Raw genomic sequence first — 21317 nt, 5'->3', positions numbered from 1 at the left:
AACATATGAAGCTGGTTGTTGGTAGTGACTCGAACCCATAATGTCCACATCGGAACCTTGCCTACCAATGAAAACAACAAGAACAGTTGCAGTGCAAGAAGACATTTGGCAGGTAGGCTCCTCCACTCTTTGTGATATTTTAATACTACCCAGTATATGCCAATATTGTGAGTAAGGCACATGTTTTGGGGAGTTTCCTTGTCAATTCCCATTACTTAATTCTGTCGCATCCAACAAACCTGAATTGTCACAGTAAAGCATGAGGAAACTAAAATCATAACGCTTCCTCATTTATAATTGAGCAACGTATAAATAATAATTGATCTTCATTTGAACAAAGTGAATGTAAACGTATGCAATGGCAGACAGAATAAGTTTTCAGATTACAAAACTTACTTTACACATCAAAATGCAAGCAATAAATTTGACAGCTGTAGACCAATGCTGACAATTAGTATTTGTCATTGTGATTGGCCATCATGTTTTGCTTGTAGATTTTTTTTTGAACTGATTTTGTAATGTGCACCATTTGCATAAGAACTAGTTAGTTTGGCATTAAAGCATCTATAACTTAAATTGAGATGATCAATGTTCAGTTAGACTCACTGCAACGATTTCTTTGCCAGTGTTAAATTTGACAACTGCAATTCTTCAGAGAATGTAGTTTCTAATATTAGTACTAATATCATGTGTAATAAAGGTGCCTCTCTTGTCATTATCAAAAATGTTTAGATGTCATTTGTGTGCTGTTTTTATGGGAACTAAACCGGTTTCTTTTAACAAGGTCCATTTAACTTTACAAAATACTGATCTACAAGGGCACAAAATGTCATCAAACAATAATTTAGGAAAATGATAAGCCCTAATTGAGACTAGTGCATGCTTCATTACACGTGAAATTATCAGCTTGGCAAACAGCTTAATATTTCCCCTAATCAAACTAGAGAACAATTATAGATAATAAAAATTATAATAATAATAATAATCCCTCATTGAAGGGTGCAGTCAGGAGGCCTTTTAGGTGTGCAGGTCAGGAAGAAAATAAAATTTTCTCACTCAAGAGAATTGAAATGAATGCATTTACAAGCTGAACAACAAACACTGCTAACCCGAGTGAAATATTTGTGAATCTCAGCCTGGTTAGAGTTGTTGGTATACAACTCTATTGTAGGTCTAAACACTTTCACGGTTTTGTTTTTTTGATGCTCTGTGACTAAATACCACTGTACTCTTGAAATGAAAAACCCAACTGCATACACACGAGTTTGTGAGAGAATGGCTCGATTTTGTTCTCACAGAGTTTTCTGATGCCCGTTGACAGCATGTTTCCCTGACTCTGCATCTGTCGTACTGTTGGACAGATTTAATTTATCCAGACCTGAAACCAAAGAGATAAGTATTTGAAACATTTGGACCCTTTGACTCTTATAGACACATAATGTAGCATTTCAAAACTAAAACTACAGTATGCATTTTATGCACTGCTTGTGGACTGCCCTGAATATATAGACACAAAGACATGAGCATAAAAGAAAGAAAAGAAAAAAAAAAAAAAGGAGAAAAAGTACAGAACGAAATAGTAGACCAGAAATAAATGTGGAGATTAAACCATGATATAAGAAGTGCTAATAGAACGGAGTCATGCAGAATACATTACCGAGGGCTTTGAGGAGTTCCTCTCGCACAGCAGATGTGAATTTTCGGACCAGACACAATGTGGTTACCACAGCAAACAGAAGATTGTACGAAAGTACGATGTAAAAATTTCCATCTTTGACTCTTATAGACACATAATGTAGCATTTCAAAACTAAAACTACAGTATGCATTTTATGCACTGCTTGTGGACTGCCCTGAATATATAGACACAAAGACATGAGCATAAAAGAAAGAAAAAAAAAAAAAGGAGAAAAAGTACAGAACGAAATAGTAGACCAGAAATAAATGTGGAGATTAAACCATGATATAAGAAGTGCTAATAGAACGGAGTCATGCAGAATACATTACCGAGGGCTTTGAGGAGTTCCTCTCGCACAGCAGATGTGAATTTTCGGACCAGACACAATGTGGTTACCACAGCAAACAGAAGATTGTACGAAAGTACGATGTAAAAATTTCCAAGCCAATTAAATCGTCCAAAATCACCCAGGAGATCAAACCTTGTTATTCCTGCAGAAAGTAAGACACAGAAAAATGGTCAATTCTCAGATTCCCCAATTTTTTTTTAAACATACAATAAGTGGGAGTTTCTTAAAAAAAAATCTCAAGCATAAATAGAAACAGAGTGAAGAAAGGCGGAGATGGTTTGTTGGAAAAAAGGACTGAAAGAGCAGGTGAGGGCTCGATAAAAAGAAGGCCATTCTGAAAGACACTTCAAGGACTACAGCTCCATCTAAATCAGATTACACAACATAATAAGGTATCTTTTCCCACATCCTAGATAAGTCTGACATTTACCATCTGCTGTCATATTTCAGTTAGAATGAAGGTCGTTTATTGTCGTCAGATAATACATTCTTTCTGAAACAAAACAGACAAGTTGCACTGTGCTATTTTTATATGACTAAATGATCCATGGCCACAGGGTGCATGTGGACATTTAAAAGAAATGTGTACAGCATAAAAATCTGAAATTTGAGTATTGTGTTTCCAAGTTGCCAAACAAGTGATTGCCTGAATTAATCCAGCATGTGCAATCTGACATGAATTAACACAGGTCATCACTTCATCACTTAACACAGACGGATACAAACAAGATCAAATAAGGCAAAAAATACAAGTGAGTTCATCATTGAAATAACAAAATATTTAAAAGAGATTCATTTTACAAAGCGATTTAAACCTCTGGAAAATTATTCAATTTTTCATAGAAGTACTTTCATGTTCAATTTTCTGATTTCAAATCAAACACTCCAAAGATCTGAAACATTTGTTTAAGGACAGATAAAGGATTAACAACCACTGACTTCAAATTAAGCACTTTTAATCACAGTCAAATCAGAGTTCAACTAGCTTCATATTCCAAAAAGGAACAATCTACCTCCTTTTCCCCATTTGCATCATGGCTTTTCCTATTGGGCATGTTTCTTTTTTCCTCCTCTCCTGCTTTTGGGTGCTCCTTTAAATAACATTATAATTCAACCTTTTTCTGGACTACCTCTAAATAAAACATTGGGTACAACAGGCTGACTCCTGAGGATAACTTAAAACAACTTCAATGTTTCCATTCAAAATCTCAAGCACCATCCAGTTTGTTGAAAGTGGTAAAAAAGGGTCAGGTTTTCATCCTTGGGCAAACATATTCATCCTAAATTAGATGTGCTTAGTTTTCAGACTGACGAGCCAGGTTAAAAAAAAAAAACAGTTTGTCTGTCCAGCATCTATTAATTATCGCAATTAAAGACCAACAGTGTACACTGGCAAACCTAAATCCTCAAATGTATTCATTAGTTACACCAATTAATTAATTAATTTTTTACTTTAGGATTTTTCTTCCCTAGGATTTCCACCTTGATAAATCCCTTGTAGGTTTTTCTCGCCAGTCCTAAAAGAAGAAAAAAACTGCAGAAGGATAAACTAAACAATTTAGTTTATTTAATTAAAGGAGCTTTTCTAGACTTCATGACCAGTTGATGAGGGCAATGACCACTTTCTGTACTCTGTAACGTTTAAAAGGGAATTGTAAAGAGAATCACATTTAAACGGAGCAAAATTCTAACGTCAAAAGTTTCTCTTCTGCATGCCTGATTTCTTTGGCTGTGGTCAAATTTACACCATTATTCTAAGTAAATTAACTGCATAGACTCTAATAACATCTGTAGTCCTTCAGATACAACAAGGTCTATAACAGCTAGTCACTGACAGCCATGTTGAATTAAAACAATGGCATGAAACTTTAGATGAATGGCACTCTCTCACTGATGAACAAATCTCTTATTTAGCTAATTCTTTCTCAGGTGACCCCTTGTAATGGCTTAGTGAAATAAAGAAACCTACTTCTCAGAAAGGAAAAAAAAAAATCAAGAGTTTAATATAGTTTAAAAAAGAGAGTGTTAGGGTGAGAGTTGTTAACTGTCTGTGTAAAAGTCAGTGCTGTCACACAAGTCAGTTTGCCTTTCCCACATTTTCAACAGGCTCCTGCAGTCTGTTATGTGCACGACACACACACACACACACACACATTTCACTATATTAGTGAGGACATCTTATATACCTCCATTGTTTTTTATAAGGTTAATGATATGTCCTAACTCGACCCCTAACCATCACCCCCACAAAAACATGATTCAGCTGTTCATGATTTTAACTAGTGATGTCTGGCTCACTAGTCAGTGTTCAACATGTTTTACTATGTTAGTGAGGACATGTTTCAATAGAGAGGATATTTTGGACCTCACAGATACAGCCAAACCTGTAAATATTTGTGCACACACACACACACACACACACACACACACACACACAGTATTTCTGCAGGACTCCCATCTTTCCACACGGGGGATGTGTGTGAGTCTATGTGATAGTAAATGTGTTTTAATTGGTCTGAGACTGTATGAGACAAATTCTTCGGTCCAAAAAAAAAAACCCCCAATACTTCAAGCAACGTCTCCTTTCATCTATTCAGTGCAGCACTGCAGAAATGTTGATATTTTTCTGAAGCTCCCAGTGAGTCACTGATACTCACTCACACATACACACAATGCTATTTGAACAGCTGTGTCTGTAGCTTGCCATGTTGTTTATTGCAGCTATTGTGACGACTGTTCGTCTGTCCTTTTTCTCGCTCCATTCTTGTGTAAAATCTCTATGGCAAATCCTGCTGGAATGTAACTTGTTAAATCTTAACAGTGGAAATGAGTTTGCCTGTATGTGTATACGTCAATGCAGCTGGAAAATGTATGAAAATGGTAGTATCCAAACACAAACAAATGTTTAATGTAATGTTTATGGTAACCCAAAAAATACACAGACGCTTACACTGCTGTTCAAAAGTTTGGGATCAGTACGTTTTTTAATGTTTTAAAAAAAAATTTGTAATGTTCATCCAGGCTGTATCTATTTGATATTTAATGAATATTTTAAACCTTGTACATGTGCAAATCTGCAAAAAATATTAAGAAAAGAAATTTAAAAAATAGGACTTTCTATTTGCTTTTAAACTGTAAACACTTTTCACTAAGCTGTTTTTCCAATTTTTCAAGTTCTACATTTTTCAGTATTTTCATTTTCCATGTTGCAGTAAGTTTTGGGAGCTCATTTTTAGTCCATCTCCTATCCTGAAAAGTCTGTCTTGCAGAGACTGACAAGAATTAGCTCCTAAAACTTACTGCCAGATTCTGGAAGATCAATTCTTCAAACAGTGGTACAAGAGGATGTGGTGCTGGTCTTTCAAGAGTCACTCTCAACTTATCGGTCCATAAAGCCTATAAAAATAGTCTTCATGTATTTCACAATATTTCAGCATGTTATTCTAATTAAGTGAGGGTCATTTTTTTGGATTTTTTACCCAAGCAAAGTCTCTCAGAACCTGACACCTTGTACTTCTGGAGACTCCAGGAAGGTTGCAGTTCTGGAAAACGCTGGTGCTGGAGACTAAATGGTTCCTGATGGTTTCTCACCTAATTATTCACATTAATTCTTTTGCAGTTAACGTTTGTCTTTTCTTCTCCACCTGTTTTTTATCTGACCCGGCTGACCCAATGAGCATGTTGCTGACCAATGGTCATGTCTTAACTTAGCAATTTCTGTATTGCATTAGTTTTTAATATTTCTCATGGAGATGTAATAATTTTTGACTTCCCAGTCTGAGTTAAATATCTTTTTTTTTTGCCTCATTTCATCCGGAAAAAAACCTGCCTAATCTTAATAAGGTGTTTTTCATTTCCAACCTTCATGGACAATTATATATCACTTATAAATGATTAAATACAAAATAATAGTAGTTATTAAGATTGATGTGGTTTGGAATTGGTAAAATGTGCTTGGAAAAAAATATGATCAGAATATCAACGTGCATAATAATTATGCATGCACTGGAAGTGCTCCCTTTACACAGAGTGCCGCTATATCGCGAAATCGAAAGTGAAATTGAACAGAAAGCACTTATTCAAATGCGATTTCAATACCCCGCGCATATTGATATGCCTGCACTCCCTGATGTGCGAAAATTATGGGGTTAAAGCAAAAAAAAAATCTTTTGACTGAATTTTTCCTCGGCCAAACCCCATTCCACAGTCATACCCGTCACACCCCCAGTATAAGAGCAGAGTTTTTCTTCTTGTAATTAGGAGCGCTTGTCCTTCTAATTGAAGAATTAGCCTTCATAATACGAGCTGACATTTGACTCAAAGTGATTTCAGAGGCATTTTCTTTATACCTTTGTAAATGCATTTTTCTAATTTTATTAAATGCATGCAGTGTTTCCTCTAGGATTTTTTCCAGCTGTGGTGGCAGGACTATTTCTCATGGACCATGCGTTTGCGTTTTCATGTGGACGGAGATCATTTTTTAAAACGGAAGAAGGAAAAACTCAGTTTATAAAAATACACGTGTACGTGTGAACATGTCCTTATTTTAACTAAAAAAGACAATAGTAAATAAAATAAGAACAAATAAATGAATGACAATCAATAGCACAAACAAAAACAATAAATGTTTTCAGTTAGGTCTAACTATAATCTATACTGAACTGTAAAATAACACTGGATAGTCTTCACTGTATAATGAAAGGCAGCAGGTTTATTTAGGCTGCTGTCTCTTTAAGACCTCATGCACGGATGTAATATACTGATACACTCTATGCTTACTTTTATTTTTAGGAGCGCTTGTCCTCCTAATTAAAAAATTAAATAAAAATAGGAGCACCTTCTGATCAATAATCAACTTCTGATCAAAAATTAGTCTTCCTAATACGAGGTGACATTTGACTCCTTAAAGTGACTTACAGGAGTATTTTCTTTTTACCTTTGTAATGGCATAATTTTCATCTGTCAAATTTAAAAAATTGTGTTTATAAGCTTTTTAAAATTTCTATTTAAAACAATATAATAAGAGGTAGAATAAGACAAATAAGTTACCAATCATATGAAATTAGTATTAATAAATTCATTTATACTACAGAGGTGGCACAGAAGAACACAAAAGTGGTTTGTAGGTACATTTTCAGACGTTTAATGAGACTCAGAGGTGGCATGAACGCAATTAAATTCATACATTCATGTGGAGATTAATGTTTTAAATATAAAATTTTGAATACAGAAATATTAAATTATTTAAATAACTGAAATTATAAGCTAAAAATGAAACTAAATCCACCAGCAGGTGGCGGTAAGTCACTGATTTTATCACTGAATCATTCATTCAATTGATTCGTTTGAACAGCTGATTCATTCAGGAATTAAATCTTTATGTATGAGTAATCATGAATCACAGACTCACTAGATTCGTTCAAAAACGCACTTTCATTCATGAATGAAACTCGGCTGTGTTTGCTTTTAGAGATGCGCAGCGGCTCAGCTGTTACTATATTTGGAACTATTTTCATTGATGAAATATATACAATAAGACAATAAGAATGTTTGCGGGAGCGTGACACACACGTTGCGGGAGTGGGTGGTAATGGTCAGAAATTCAGTGGGAGCGTGCTTAAGAAAACTGTCCTGCTCAGGAATCTAGGCTGCGCATCAACACACACAAGTTTTTTTTCGCGCTCCCCCATCCCCACCCCCAATCATTAGTGCCGCTTGTTCTGTCTTTGACAGAACATATAGGACAATTTTTAAATAGCGCCTTAAACAAAATTTATTTCAAATTTAATTCAAGCACTTTCAAGGACCTATGTTTGTTTTCAAGTGCTTTCCAGGCCTTGCATCCATGTGTCTGAAATTCAAGTACTTTCAAAAAGCGTGGGAACCCTGACACCAGTATAGGTGTGTGTATTGTAAGAGCTAGACGGCGTATGATGATGTGTGACGTATAGTAGTGGTGTCCCAATTCTTAGGGGAATATTTTCACCCCTACCCCTTGACACTCTGTTTCAAGAGACAAGGGGAAGGGGTAGGCGGAGGGGTAGGGGAAGGGGTATAAAATAGAATTGGAATTGGGCCTAAAGGTGACATATTTTGCCCCTTTTTACAATATGTAATATAAGTCTCTGGTGTCCCCAGAATGTATCTGTGAAGTTTCAGCTCAAAATACTTCACAGATCATTTATTATATAATTTTGAAAATGTCTATTTTGAGTGGAAGCAGAAACACGCTGTTTTTCGGGCCTGTGTCTTTAAATGCAAATGAGCTGCTGCTCCCCGCCCCCTTTTCCAGAATGGAGCTGAGCCTTTACAGCTCGTATCTGCTAAAAAACATCTGTTTTGGTTCTGATTATCATGTTTATCACGCTGAAATCATGCATTTTAAACCATATGAGTTTAAACTTCTGATATACGTTTTTCTGAGCGCACACATCCGAAGCACACAGACAGAAAGCAGCTGTCACAGCATGTGAGTACTAAACTAAGTTCTTATTCACATACAAGTTAAGTTAAAAACACAAATGAGTTACAAAAACAGTCGGTTATGTCTGTGAAGGTAAACAGCTGGGAAATAAATCGCATGTTTATTTTAGATCTGTGTGGCAGAGCAATATACAATAAATAAATCAATAAATCCACTGCTCTGTTGTCTCCTCTGAGGCTGGGACTGTAAATAGTGTTCTGTGCTCGTCTGTGCAGCCAAAGGCAGAACAGTTAGCATGTTTTGCTCAAACTTTCGCCATGGCATTAGAGCTGGTACACCGTTGTGGCTTGCGAAATCAAAATAACGGTGCCGTGGGTGGAAACTGACAGATTAAGGGGCGGTAATATTATAATGAGATCCCTTTGCCACGTCACCAAGGGAGCGAAATCAGACGCCCTCGTTTTCTCAGACGCTTGCAGAAAAAGGCTTCCCAAAACAGAGTTACTGGGTTAACCATTTTCACGTTTCCTTGGTTGGTAGATGCACCGGATATACCTGATTATAGCACTTAAAACCTGGAAAAGTCAGATTTTCATGATATTTCACCTTTAAATTAATACTTTTATTCAGCAAGGATGTGTTAAATGGATAAAAAGTGATAGCAAAGACTTATACTGTTACAAAACATTTCTATTTTGAATAAATGCTGTTTCTTTTTAACTTTTTATTCCGCAAAGAAAAAAGTATCACAGGTTCCAGAAAATATTAAGCAGCACAACAGTTTTAACACTGATAATAAATCAGCATATTAGAATGATTTCTGAAGGATCATGGGACACTGAAGACTGGAGTAATGGCTAATGAAAATTCAGTGCTGCATCACAGAAATAAATTATATTATTAAAATAGGAAACCAATATTAGAAATTGCAATAATAATTTCACAATATTACTGTTTTTTTGTATTTTGATCAAATAAATGCAGCCTTCATGAGCATAAGAGACTCCATTAAAAAACATAAAAAATCTTACTGATCCCAAACTTTTGAATGGCAGTGTATGGATCTTACCAAGTGTTCGGGACATGACAGGCAAGGCCGAGCTCAGCACTAGAATGGATACACAGCAACCAATGATCTACAAGAAAAGACAAGACTAAGAAACATTTCCACCATTCCAAATTTAATATATGATAAAAGATCCCATAGTTGATGGCTAAAAACATTGAATGCACCATGACCAAATTTCAAAAAATAATATTAAGAAAAAGGTCAAATAAAACAATGAATATCCTTGAACTCCTTAACATTAAGTACAAAATGTTATAATGCAATAATGTTTTTTTTTCCATTGTTTAGATGCTTTACAACATATTTAGGTATTCAAACTTGTTGAAGAATCACAAGAATTCAACTTCTCAGAACTGGAAACAATTTTACTCCACAACAAATTGTCAAGGTTTTATACATTTAGTCCAACCCAGTGTGAGCAGGCCTTAAAACTGAAGCAGTGTTGCAGATCCTACCGTTGTCATGGTAGTGTCGTCTTTTCTGGGTGTGAGCTCCTGAAAGATGCGAAGGCTATAGAAGCCAACCACAGATGAGACCATCAGATAACGGTTCAAGAGTTAAGACTAACCAAGTTGTTTCCGTCAAACCATTCACTAACATTTCCCTCTAAAACACACTCACAACAATCATAAGCAAACAGCTTTGAGTCCCTTCACTAAACACACACAATCTGTGATCAAACACTTGACTGGAGTTTATGCAGCATTAGATTATCACACACAGCAAAGGATACAACATGAGAATGATTTCGATAACCGCCTGGGCAACTCCAAATGTGGATAAGGAGGCATTGCCAATATCTCTTTCCTGCAGAAACAAAGAGTGAAATTTACTGTCAATGGTTATTTTCATAAACTGATTTTTTTTCCTCCACATAAAATTTGCTTTCAGAATATGAACATTTTTCATATGTCTCTCAAAGGCACCGTTTGAGGTTCTGGACTGAGTGGAGTAACTGCATGTAGTGGACATGTTTTAGCGACGTGCCCAATGCACAGGCTCCTGTTACAACCGAAGCAGTGTAATCTAAATAAGACTACAGTGTTGACACCTCAGTGCTTCAGGCAGTGTGAGCAGAAAAAAGCGGCACAAATATTTGGAGCTGTTCTGAGTGAACGCTATTATGAAGAAATAAAACACATAAAGCTCAGATTAGTGAAGTTTCCCCTCTCACCAATGAGGACAGACAGAGTGAAATTGGCGAAGTAATGAATGGAAGCAGATGAAAGAAATCTTTTTAAATTCACCGCCGCTCACACACACATAATATGTGAGCAGGTGTTCAAACAAAAAAGAAGAAGAAAAAAAGGCAATGGTGCTCTTACAGTAAGAGGCTGCATAGCATGAATGGCTGCCAAAAATTAAGAGAAAAATGTGGAAAAAAAGAAACCAAAACAAATGCGCTGGCAAACAAAGTTTTTCAATCTCAGGCCTTTAATATCTTTTGAAGTCATTGACGTGATCTGAAGGTTTGGATTGGAATTATAACAATAAAAGCCAACATTTATTTGACATAATTTATCAATGTAAAACAACTTTAGTCTGGGCTTGACAAGCAAAAAAATAAAATAAGAATCAATCACCGCTCTCATTCTAATGATGTGTATTTGACAGCAGACCAATTCAAAATCAACAGAGCATATAAAAATATTTATGATGATCTTTCTAACCGGATTAGATCGAATCTGAACCAGATTTTATAATGTCAGTCTTGCTTGCTGTTATTGATGACAGGCCTGAAGAAAGTTTACATGTGATTGAAAAACCGGAGAAGCTCAACTAAACACCTGCTCGTAAAATATCATTAAACACTCAAACTGTTACATAAGTGAATAGCTAGCTAGTAGTTGGGTCACACTTTATTATAATTCTCTAACCATTAACTACGACTTTTGCCTCAATAAACTCCTAATTTGCCGTTTATTAATAGTAAGGTAGTTGTTAATTTAAGGTATTGGGTAGGATTAGGGATGTAGAATATGGTCATGCTTAAGTACTAATAAACAGCCAATATGTTAATAATAGGCATACTAATAAACAACTAGTTAACCCTTTAAAACCGAACGTGTCGGCGGCGACACAATTAACAATTAATTAGAGAGAATCGGTGCCTATACTAAAGTGTTACCAGTAGCTGACGTTGTAGTAGCAGTGGGAAAATAACTGCTAATGTGATCAAACATAAAAACCCAAGAATTATATACACATACACACACACACACACACACACACACGCATATAAATACATATGTACACATCCATCCTTGACTGTCATTTAACTTGTAGCCATAAACCGACTGATATTATTGAAGAGGACAGGTATCTCAAATCCCCTTTTTTGCTCAGAGCTGTGTCAGGTGTTTGCTGGCGCTGCTTAACACCTGTGATTGAGTGAGTTCAAGGATATCTGTGTGTACACCTTCCTTCAGGTGTGTCCTAACTACACTGCATGTTTTGATGTGCCTCAGCTACCTCTGATGAAGGATAATAACAGGAAAAAAAGCAGCAAAAAACTAATCATGGATTAGACAGGCCTTTTTTTTAGAAAGATGTTTACTGACAGGTTGTGTCTCATATCTGTTGACTCTTGTCAAAGGTTCAGAGGTCAAAAAGAGAAATATGATCTCTCTCGCTTTCTCTCTCATCTCGTTTCTCATTCGATCATTCCTTCTGCTACGCATTGACACGTGAGATACGAGTTTGGATGAGAAACAGACATTAATGAGGCTGTTTTTAGCATCAACAATAATTCTGAATCCATGGGGAGTGACAGCAATAAGACTTTTATTGCAGTCATTAGCAACAGTGCATCAGACAGCTTAATGCAAGCAGTGCCATTGCATTATATCTCCTTACCTCACAGCCACATTTACGATGCCCTTCCTTATCTGACAGTCTGGAGTTAACCTAGTTACCTTAACTCGCATCAATCTCTCTTAAGAATGTTGCGGAATGCTGGCCCTCCCCCCGCCACATCCCAAGCCGACGTAAAAACCATCAAACAGACGTGCAGACACCGCTGCTGGGTTGCCGTGGTTACATGAGATCTTAAGCATGGCACCAGTCCAGCTCATCAAACGCATAAACCATTAACCAGCCTGTCAAGAGGGCCCTTCGTCTCTGAACACTGTGACAAGGGTAATTTGGGGGATTTTCAGTCAAGCGTCATGCCAAGGCAAATATCGACACTAATAAAATAATTCGAACGGGGAGCAGGCACTCTTATAGAGCAGCTCAACACTATCAAACCGTGGCCAGAAAAAGGATATGTTGAATTTCCTTTGTTGTGGGAAGACAAAGAAGAAATGTATGGAGCAGGGACAGCAGGTGGGAGTGGTGAAGTGGAGCGAGATAAGACCATCATTGTATGGAGGAAAAGAAAGAGTGAGAACAAAATGTTCATCTTAAAAAAACAAAAAAAACAAACAGGAAATGATGTAACTGTTCCCATGGACCTGTTAATCTATTTACCTGTCCAGCGGTAAACTGACTTGGTCCCATATTCAATCAGCTGCAGCTTGTAATTTCCTTGTCAAAGAGAAAACTGACACTCTTCACACAGTCGAAAATTGCGCAATGATGGTTTCATTACAGAGCTTTGACTTAAAACACCCATTTAAGACGAATGAGGTCTGTGTCCAGAGTTTCACACACATACGGTGCATGAGTGCCTTTGAATTGACATCAAGCAGAGCGAATGGGAGCGCATCTCTGATAAAAAGCATCAAACAGCAGCGACATGATACACATCTCAACCTGCCTTTTCTTCTACAGCACACACCTGAGCATATCTGGAATTCAGTGTGCCCTGATGCAAAGCGTGCTTTTTGTAGGACAGTGAGAGAGGGAGCAAGTGAACAAAAAGCTGAGTATTTGTTTATATTTTCAGGTTTGTTGCATTTTTCTTACCGTTGAACCCTTTGGCAAAGCCGTCTCATCAACAAGCAAATACACAATGTTCAGGGCAACCAGGAGAACAGAAATCGCCTGCAAGCAGCACGGATGGAAACAAACATAAGCATTATAAACAGTAGAAAGAAACATCAAACCAACTTATGAAAAAAAAACTGCATCAAATCACATGCTTTGCGATTCGTTATGATAACCCTGCCAAGGCTAAATAAACACGTACCGTTCCAGCAAGCAGGATCAGCATCACTATGGGGTAAAGGAGGTTCTTTTCCCAGACTGAGGCCTTCTTTCTCCTTTCTAGGACAGAGGGTGAGAGAAACGACATTGTAGTTTCTGACTAGTGGTACGTATGTTTACCATGAACTGACGTTGAGCAAATGATCCCCAATCCCTTTAATTTGTCCATTCCTCAGAAAAATAATTTCACACCAAGATAAAGAGTAAAGGCCTGTTCACACCAAGGACAATAACTATAAAGATAACGATAAAGATACATTTCTAAAAATCATTCTCAATATTAAAGAATAGCAGAGTCCACACTACAGCTATAAAGATAAAGGCACTGAGAAATTATATTGTTCTTGTTTTTGTTTTGTTTCTTTATTTATATAGCACCATTTAAAACACAACCGAGGTTGAACCAAAGTGCTTTACATAAAAAGTACAAGAATAAAAACAAACATCGACAACATAAAACACCACATCGGCATATAAAATACCACCTCAATCATTGTATGCTACCAACATTAGATGTGCTTTCAACAGATTCTTAAAAATTGACAGTGATTTGGCAGACCTGATCGGCAGGGGCAACTCGTTCCAAAGTCTTGGCCCTATCACAGCAAAGGCCCGATCGCCTTTATGTAGGCGATTTGTTCTAGGCACTACAAGTAATTTTTGATTCTCTGATCGTAATGTTCTAGGAGGATTATATGGGATTAAAAGGTTTGCCAAATACAATGGGGCCTGGTTGTTTAAAGATTTGAACACGAACATTAAAATTTTATATTTAATTCTAAAATGGACTGGGAGCCAATTTAAAGAAACTAACACAGGGGTGATTGATTCATATTTCTTTGCCTTTTTTAGTAACCACAGCCACAGCATTTTGTACTGATTGTAGTAAAGACAAAGATGTGGCGGTGATGCCCGAATACAAAGAATTACAGAAATCCAGCCGTGATAGAATAAAGGCATGGATTACTATTTCAGAGTCTGAGTTTGTTAAGAACAGTTTAACTTTGGCTAATAAATGCAAATTATAAAAACCAGCCCGAACCACTGAGTTAATTTGCTTATCTAATTTTAGGTTATCATCAATTAGGAAGCCTAAATCTCTTACTGTTTTTTTCCAAATACGGTGCCAGAGGGCTTGCATCTAATACATTTTTTGTGGAGTCATTTGGGTGGCTAAAAACAATGACCTCTGTTTTTTCCTCATTTAGCATTAAAACATTTTTTCGACAACCAATTTTTTTATGTCCTTTAAACACTCTAGAAATGACTCAAATTAATTTGTGGAATGTCTGATTGGTAGATACATTTGCGTGTCGTCGGCATAACAATGAAATGATACACCATACTTTCTAAAAATGCTGCCTTGGGGGAGCAAGTATAGAGAAAAAAGTATAGGAGAAAGGATAGAGCCTTGTGGAATCCCCCAAGGAAGATGTTTTTTACCAGAGATTTTATTATTATATAATTAACTGAAAAACATCTATTGCTCAAATAGGACTGAAACCATTTCAAGACTGTACCCTTTAGCCCTACTAAATGTTCAAGACGGGAGATGAGGATGTTATGGTCAATCATGTCAAAAGCTGCACTCAAATCAAGCAACACCAAAACAACATCATCTCCTTTGTCTAAGGCCAGGAAAATATCACTTAACACTTTAATATTGTGTAGGAATCACTTTCAGAAATATTTTTTCCAGTCATAGTTATCTTAATAGTTATCGTTCTTGGTGTGAATGGGCCTTAACTATAGAAAGGTGAAATATCTATTTAATGTAGGACAATTTTCAGAAGATTATCTTTCAACTAGCACAGCTACAAATAAAGACACTATTTACATCAGTGTAACATTTTACAAGTTTAATGAACAGGCTTAAATGTATTATTATTACATAAAATAAAACTAGCTTAGAATTTTAAAAAGTAGTAGTCCATGTATAAATTAACATTTACCTAGATTAATAAATGCTGTAAAAGTATTGTCCGTTGTGCATTAACTAATGTTAACAAATAAAACTTACTGTGAAGTGTCAAACACATACTTCTGTTTAAATGGTCAAACACATACTTCTGTTTAAAAAAATCCACATCTGTGTGAGCACAGTTCAGAGGTTTCAGTATAGATCAGAAGAGTGACAAATATTAGGGATTCTCATGCTACACCCATGAAGTAATTCTAGAACATCTTTTCTCGATCCCAGTGTCTGTCATTCCTGTGCCTCTCTGTCCTCTACCCTCTCCTTCTCAACATCTCGTGCTCTGATTCTGCTCTGGCTCTGAGGTTGGCAGGGTTCCCTGCATATGCACCATGCTGCCTCTAAATTAATGACCGCACTTGGAGAGACAGCCACAATAAAGTTTGCATCACACTCCAATATCCTAAGTGCCTTTGTGGCCTCCTCTCCTTCCAACTGCTCGTCTCTCCGGAATCATTTATAATACCCCAAAACACAGGCTGACGTCGAAAATTATACAGCCATACCCTATTTGGCCTCAGTCCAAATGACTGTTCACATTCAAATATGCACACACTATGCAATTCAACAATATTATGAGTGGATATTGCAGCCTACACATATTTGAAACTGACAGCGCTGACAGAATCAGAGTTTAATTTGGTTTAATTAAACGTTGTTAAAAACATCTCTCACCGAGTTTGTTCCTCCGATTGTGAACGTTGTCCAGCTCTTTGTAAAGATGGTGCTGAGAGTTTGCATGGAAATAAGAGTTTGACATCGTACCTGAGTGACAGACAAAGACAGTTGGAGCTTTAAAAAAAAGACAGATTGAGAGCAAAGAGCTGAAACAAAGAACGATACTATCATTCTGTTTACCTTGGCTTATTAAGAGCTTCTGTAAAAGATCAAACCACTAGAAAACAGCAGGGATGTGAACATAAATCAGTGGTTTGAACTTTGTTATCTTAACTGTTACTCAAGTACCTACTTAATATAATCACACCATTTGTCAGAAAATCTGTCAAGAGAGAAAAATATATTCATTTACTGAAAGTAAAAAAACAGCTTTCACAGTGTGGAGGTAGCAGTTTAACTTCTTAAACATCCTGAGAAGGGAGAGAGCGTTCAGTGCCCTGCAGGAGGTTTATCACCATAGTTCAGCCATATTGTATATTTGAACAATTCTATTAAACCTTCTATTTTGCTTTGCTAATTCTCCCACTTTCAACATCTGCAACAATTAAGAAAATCTCTTGTTTTATGTTATTAGAAAAAGTCCCACTTTATATTAGGTGGCCTTTCATTTAAATTGATCATTTGATACAATGCACTTATTATTTACATAATTGTACTTTTATGAATTTTTTTTTTTTTTTCAAAACACCTGCATGTAATTACATCTGTAATTACATTTATAATTACACTGTTGACCCTTTCCTTAGACCTTAGCCCACCCTTAAACCTACCCATACCACCAAACTGGTCCCTAACCTTACCCGTATCCCACCTCAATAGCAGCAAAAGTGTTTTGCAATACAATCTGAACACAATAAGTACATTGTACTTATTTTTATGTAAGTACATAGCAGTTAAGGCCACCTATTATAAAGTGGGACCTAAAAATTCTAACAATAAATAAAAAAATAATAATGTAATTAAGGATTAATTACATTAAATCATTAACATGTTTGATACGTTTTGTTAAGTTTTACCTCTTATTGTCAAAAAGGTTACACTTTATTTTAAGGTGTCCTTGTTACAGTGTAATTATACATTTAAGTACAGAGTTATATTAATTATATCAATTACTTACTATATGGTTAGGATTAAGGTTTGGCTTAGGGTTACTTGTATGTAATTATGCATAATTTATTGTTATTACAATAGTAAGTACATGTAACAAGGACACCTTAAAATAAAGTTTTACTATCAAAAATAGCTTATAATTAAAATAATGTGTACTGGCCATTCGTCATTTATTTTTTTATGGCTTATATACGTTCTTCATACTCTGAGAACAATAATGTTAACACATTTGAAAGGTGCATGTCTGATATGCTGGTCCAAGACCGAAAACCTTATGTCTTATTAGTTTTGTCTTATTTTTATGTTTTTGCCATAAGAAACTTGACAGTGTCAGGATGGAGTCTCTAGACAAAGAGGGAAAGGAGAGGCTTCTGGTGGCATTTGTGTAATATATATATATAGAAAAAAAAAAGTAATGTTTGTTGCATATTTGAAATTCAAATATCATGGTAAAAAAAAAAGTTAAATTGAATTGAATTGTGCATGACACATTTCGTCAACTGCACAGTAGGCATGTACTGTACGTGTGCAGCCCATTGATTTTGAGTGTGGATCAAATGGACAATGCTAAGCATTTGGCTGCAAACATACACTAAGTGTTTGCATTAGAACTGAAGTATACTTTGGGAATGCGTTACCCCCAACACTAGTAGTTGTATACTCTAACTGCAGAGTCTAGGCCAGACGTGTGCATGCTGTGACTGGTTCTGACGGAAGAGGGGACTGAGGTTTCTTCTGAACACTAAGTGTGTGTGTGTGTGTCAGGAGGTGAGAGTGAGAGGGCAAAACCAGAGAGGGGTTCTCCAGGAAAACCACAGACTTCTGTCTCATTTAGCTCTTATTTATCCGTTTCATGCTGGGTTTTTTTTTTCACCGTTTCAGTGGTTCATTTGCTCCTCAAAGCAGAGGATTGGTTTGCAGAGCCTCGGGGGACACACTGGCAGATCAGCAGCAATTAGTTCAGTGTTACACTGTTACTGGCGTGCAATAAAAACACAATCTTTCATCTTTTCACCGACATGAGGCTGAGGAGTCAATCACTTTGATCAAAACGTGATTATTATTATTATGATGAGTGCACCACGCCCTGTCTGGTAGAGGTTCAGGTTCATAAAGAAATCTATTAAAAGGAAAAAACACAGCAGGTGTGTTCCTGGATCATGTAACTTGTCCATACCGGTGATGTTTTAGGGAAAATCTGTACCCTCCAACCAAAATTGTGAGAACAATGAAATAGGAAATGTCACTATTAGCTGATCAGGACTGGATTGCTCTGCCAAACATGGCTCCGGGCTGCCCTGAGGTGCTAACAAGATGTGAGTGAAAAATGAGAGAAAGAACAACAGTTAAGACATCTGAATGCTGTATGGAATAACTTTTGATTTCCTGTTATTATTAATAGCAATGCTTTCACACTTGAAAATTCACTTTCATGTAATTTATAAATGCATGTTAAATATTTATTATTTTACTTTATCTACATTTCATTAAAAAAAAAGGGTTATATGGTCTCCAATCATTTAGTCTGCCTAAACCCTGCCCCTCCACATTTGACTGCAGGCTTGCATTAATTTTTGTGTCCACATATCATAATCCAATCAACAAAGAGGAATGAATCCAAGTATTTGTGTTTCATAGTGAATTTAACTTTTCAGAAGCTTAAAATGTACTGTTATTAAAGAAAAATTATTATTATTAATTAGGTACATTTACTGCATTGTATCATCTACAGATTAGCAGATATAGTTTCTTTGTAGTTTTGTTTGTACAGTGCATTCATGACATTACCAATAAATATCAACCCAAATTCCCTTAAAACCCCAATTCCTGATAACATAAGCAATGGTGGGGTAAAACACTAATAAATCCAATATGTAATTTATAAATGCATGTTAAATATTTATTATTTTACTTTATCTACATTTCATTAAAAAAAAAGGGTTATATGGTCTCCAATCATTTAGTCTGCCTAAACCCTGCCCCTCCACATTTGACTGCAGGCTTGCATTAATTTTTGTGTCCACATATCATAATCCAATCAACAAAGAGGAATTAATCCAAGTATTTGTGTTTCATAGTGAATTTAACTTTTCAGAAGCTTAAAATGTACTGTTATTAAAGAAAAATTATTATTATTAATTAGGTACATTTACTGCATTGTATCATCTACAGATTAGCAGATATAGTTTCTTTGTAGTTTTGTTTGTACAGTGCATTCATGACATTACCAATAAATATCAACCCAAATTCCCTTAAAACCCCAATTCCTGATAACATAAGCAATGGTGGGGTAAAACACTAATAAATCCAATAGTTTGTAAAAAAAAAAAAAAAAAAACCGCATCAGCCAATAATTTCTGAACTGCTGCCGTCTCCATTTCAAGAAGATTAGAAAACTCTTGAATAAAGCCCTTCAATTAAGGTGATAAAGGTGATGCTCAGTAGCAAGGGATGCTGGCCGAAGGAGAGGAGATGATGTCATTGTTTTCTAAAGAAACTTCAGCCGGTTCTGCATTACGTCAGTGGTAATTATGCAAAGCAGAGAGCCATCCGGTACCAAGGAGAGTTTTTGCAAGGTCACCCTGCCACTGCGCATCTGGGCAACAGAGAAAAGCATAGCAAGAGCCAAGACAGAGGACAAACAAATGCCTGCACCCGGACTGGTATGAAAGCATACACTCAGACAAATGCACATAAACACACAGTTGCAAGACTCTGCCACAGTTCAGAAAAAAAGTGCTCTAATGCGCACATTCACATTCGTGCAACTACATGAATGCATTCAGATTAATACTTTAACCTGTATTAATGGCCTCAACTGATGACTTGAGACAAAGTAGAGATGCAGATCAGGGCATTAATGTAATAACTAACTTATGAATTAGCCCATATCAAGGGTCTGCAAGAGAGCGTGTGCAGGCATGTAGGATCTAAATGAAGTTACAGTCAGTTGAATAATTGTTATTAGATAGAACACAGATAAGACAGTAAAACAAAGTAGACAGTTTCCTCCTGAACTCTTCCCCCCAACTTCACCTCAGGTTTTGCATTTATGGGGTGAAAGAAGAAAAGAATGAAAATTCCTTAAATTCCTGATAAGGTAAAATCGTTCTCTCCTTAACTCCCGAGCGAGATCTTCCTGTAACGCAGAGTTTTTGAGCTTTGCCAAAATCACATTCCACATCCCTAGTACCCTTTTGTCACCCGATCACAGTGACTGCCAATGCGCCTCACATCAAACAGCAATCATAAAGAAGCGAAAATCGTTAAAACAGATTACAATTATTTTATCAGGTGTTCAAAGCAAATCTGCCTTTGGTGCTAACACTACAGAACCAAACAACCAAATGAGAGGCTATTGAAATTCATCCATGGGATTTGAGCAACTGGGCACTATCAGTTAAGTTGATCTAGCTTACCTCCGTGAATTCAATAGAAAAGCACATGTTCTATGTTGACTGGCATCTGTACACTCTGCTGCGTGCATGAGTTGAAGCAAAAGTCTAGTTTGGCTTTAAACATGAACACTTCCTGCATTGTGTGGATGTTTGTGTATGGGAATAAAAGTCAGCTAAAAGAAGACGTACGAGTATGAGAAAACTTCATAGTATATTTTTAATGATGTTTCACCACTTACTTATCTGATTTAAATCAAACAAAATCCTGTAGGATTAGGAAACACTGGAGTATATGGGTATTATTTCTCAGATACAGGGGGGTTAAGGGAGAGAGTTAAAGACAGTGAGAAAACATGAGAAGGTGGTTCAACAGGGACATAAACAGGGACTCCTCTTTCTTTTTTTTTTTTTACTAAAAATAAATCAAATACAACATTATTTGTACACTACCATTTATTACGGTGATGAATAATTAATGTTTTGTCAAA

The 21317-nt window shown here is 36.3% G+C and overlaps 1 protein-coding gene across 2 annotated transcripts in view; it reads right to left on the bottom strand.

Annotated features, from left to right (window-relative positions):
- Window positions 1-1187: 1187 nt before the first annotated feature.
- The window catches only part of lmbr1 (limb development membrane protein 1), a 41248-nt gene continuing 21118 nt past the window's right edge, over window positions 1188-21317 (bottom strand). For both annotated transcript variants that reach the window (XM_016279995.1, XM_016279996.1), the window contains 9 exons: window positions 16319-16408; window positions 13652-13728; window positions 13429-13506; window positions 10253-10326; window positions 9975-10065; window positions 9520-9586; window positions 2107-2168; window positions 1658-1757; window positions 1188-1378 (listed from right to left, as the gene is read on the bottom strand). In XM_016279995.1, coding sequence (XP_016135481.1) covers window positions 1293-1378; window positions 1658-1757; window positions 2107-2168; window positions 9520-9586; window positions 9975-10065; window positions 10253-10326; window positions 13429-13506; window positions 13652-13728; window positions 16319-16408 — 725 coding nt within the window. In that variant the 3' untranslated portion in view covers window positions 1188-1292. The remainder of the gene's footprint in view (window positions 1379-1657; window positions 1758-2106; window positions 2169-9519; window positions 9587-9974; window positions 10066-10252; window positions 10327-13428; window positions 13507-13651; window positions 13729-16318; window positions 16409-21317) is intronic.

Source organism: Sinocyclocheilus grahami, unplaced genomic scaffold, assembly GCF_001515645.1.
Source record: "Sinocyclocheilus grahami isolate Dianchi unplaced genomic scaffold, SAMN03320097.WGS_v1.1 scaffold136.1, whole genome shotgun sequence".
Lineage (NCBI taxonomy): Eukaryota > Metazoa > Chordata > Actinopteri > Cypriniformes > Cyprinidae > Sinocyclocheilus > Sinocyclocheilus grahami.
The sequence above is the reverse complement of the archived record's forward strand: the minus strand, read 5'-3'. Positions and strand labels throughout refer to the sequence as shown.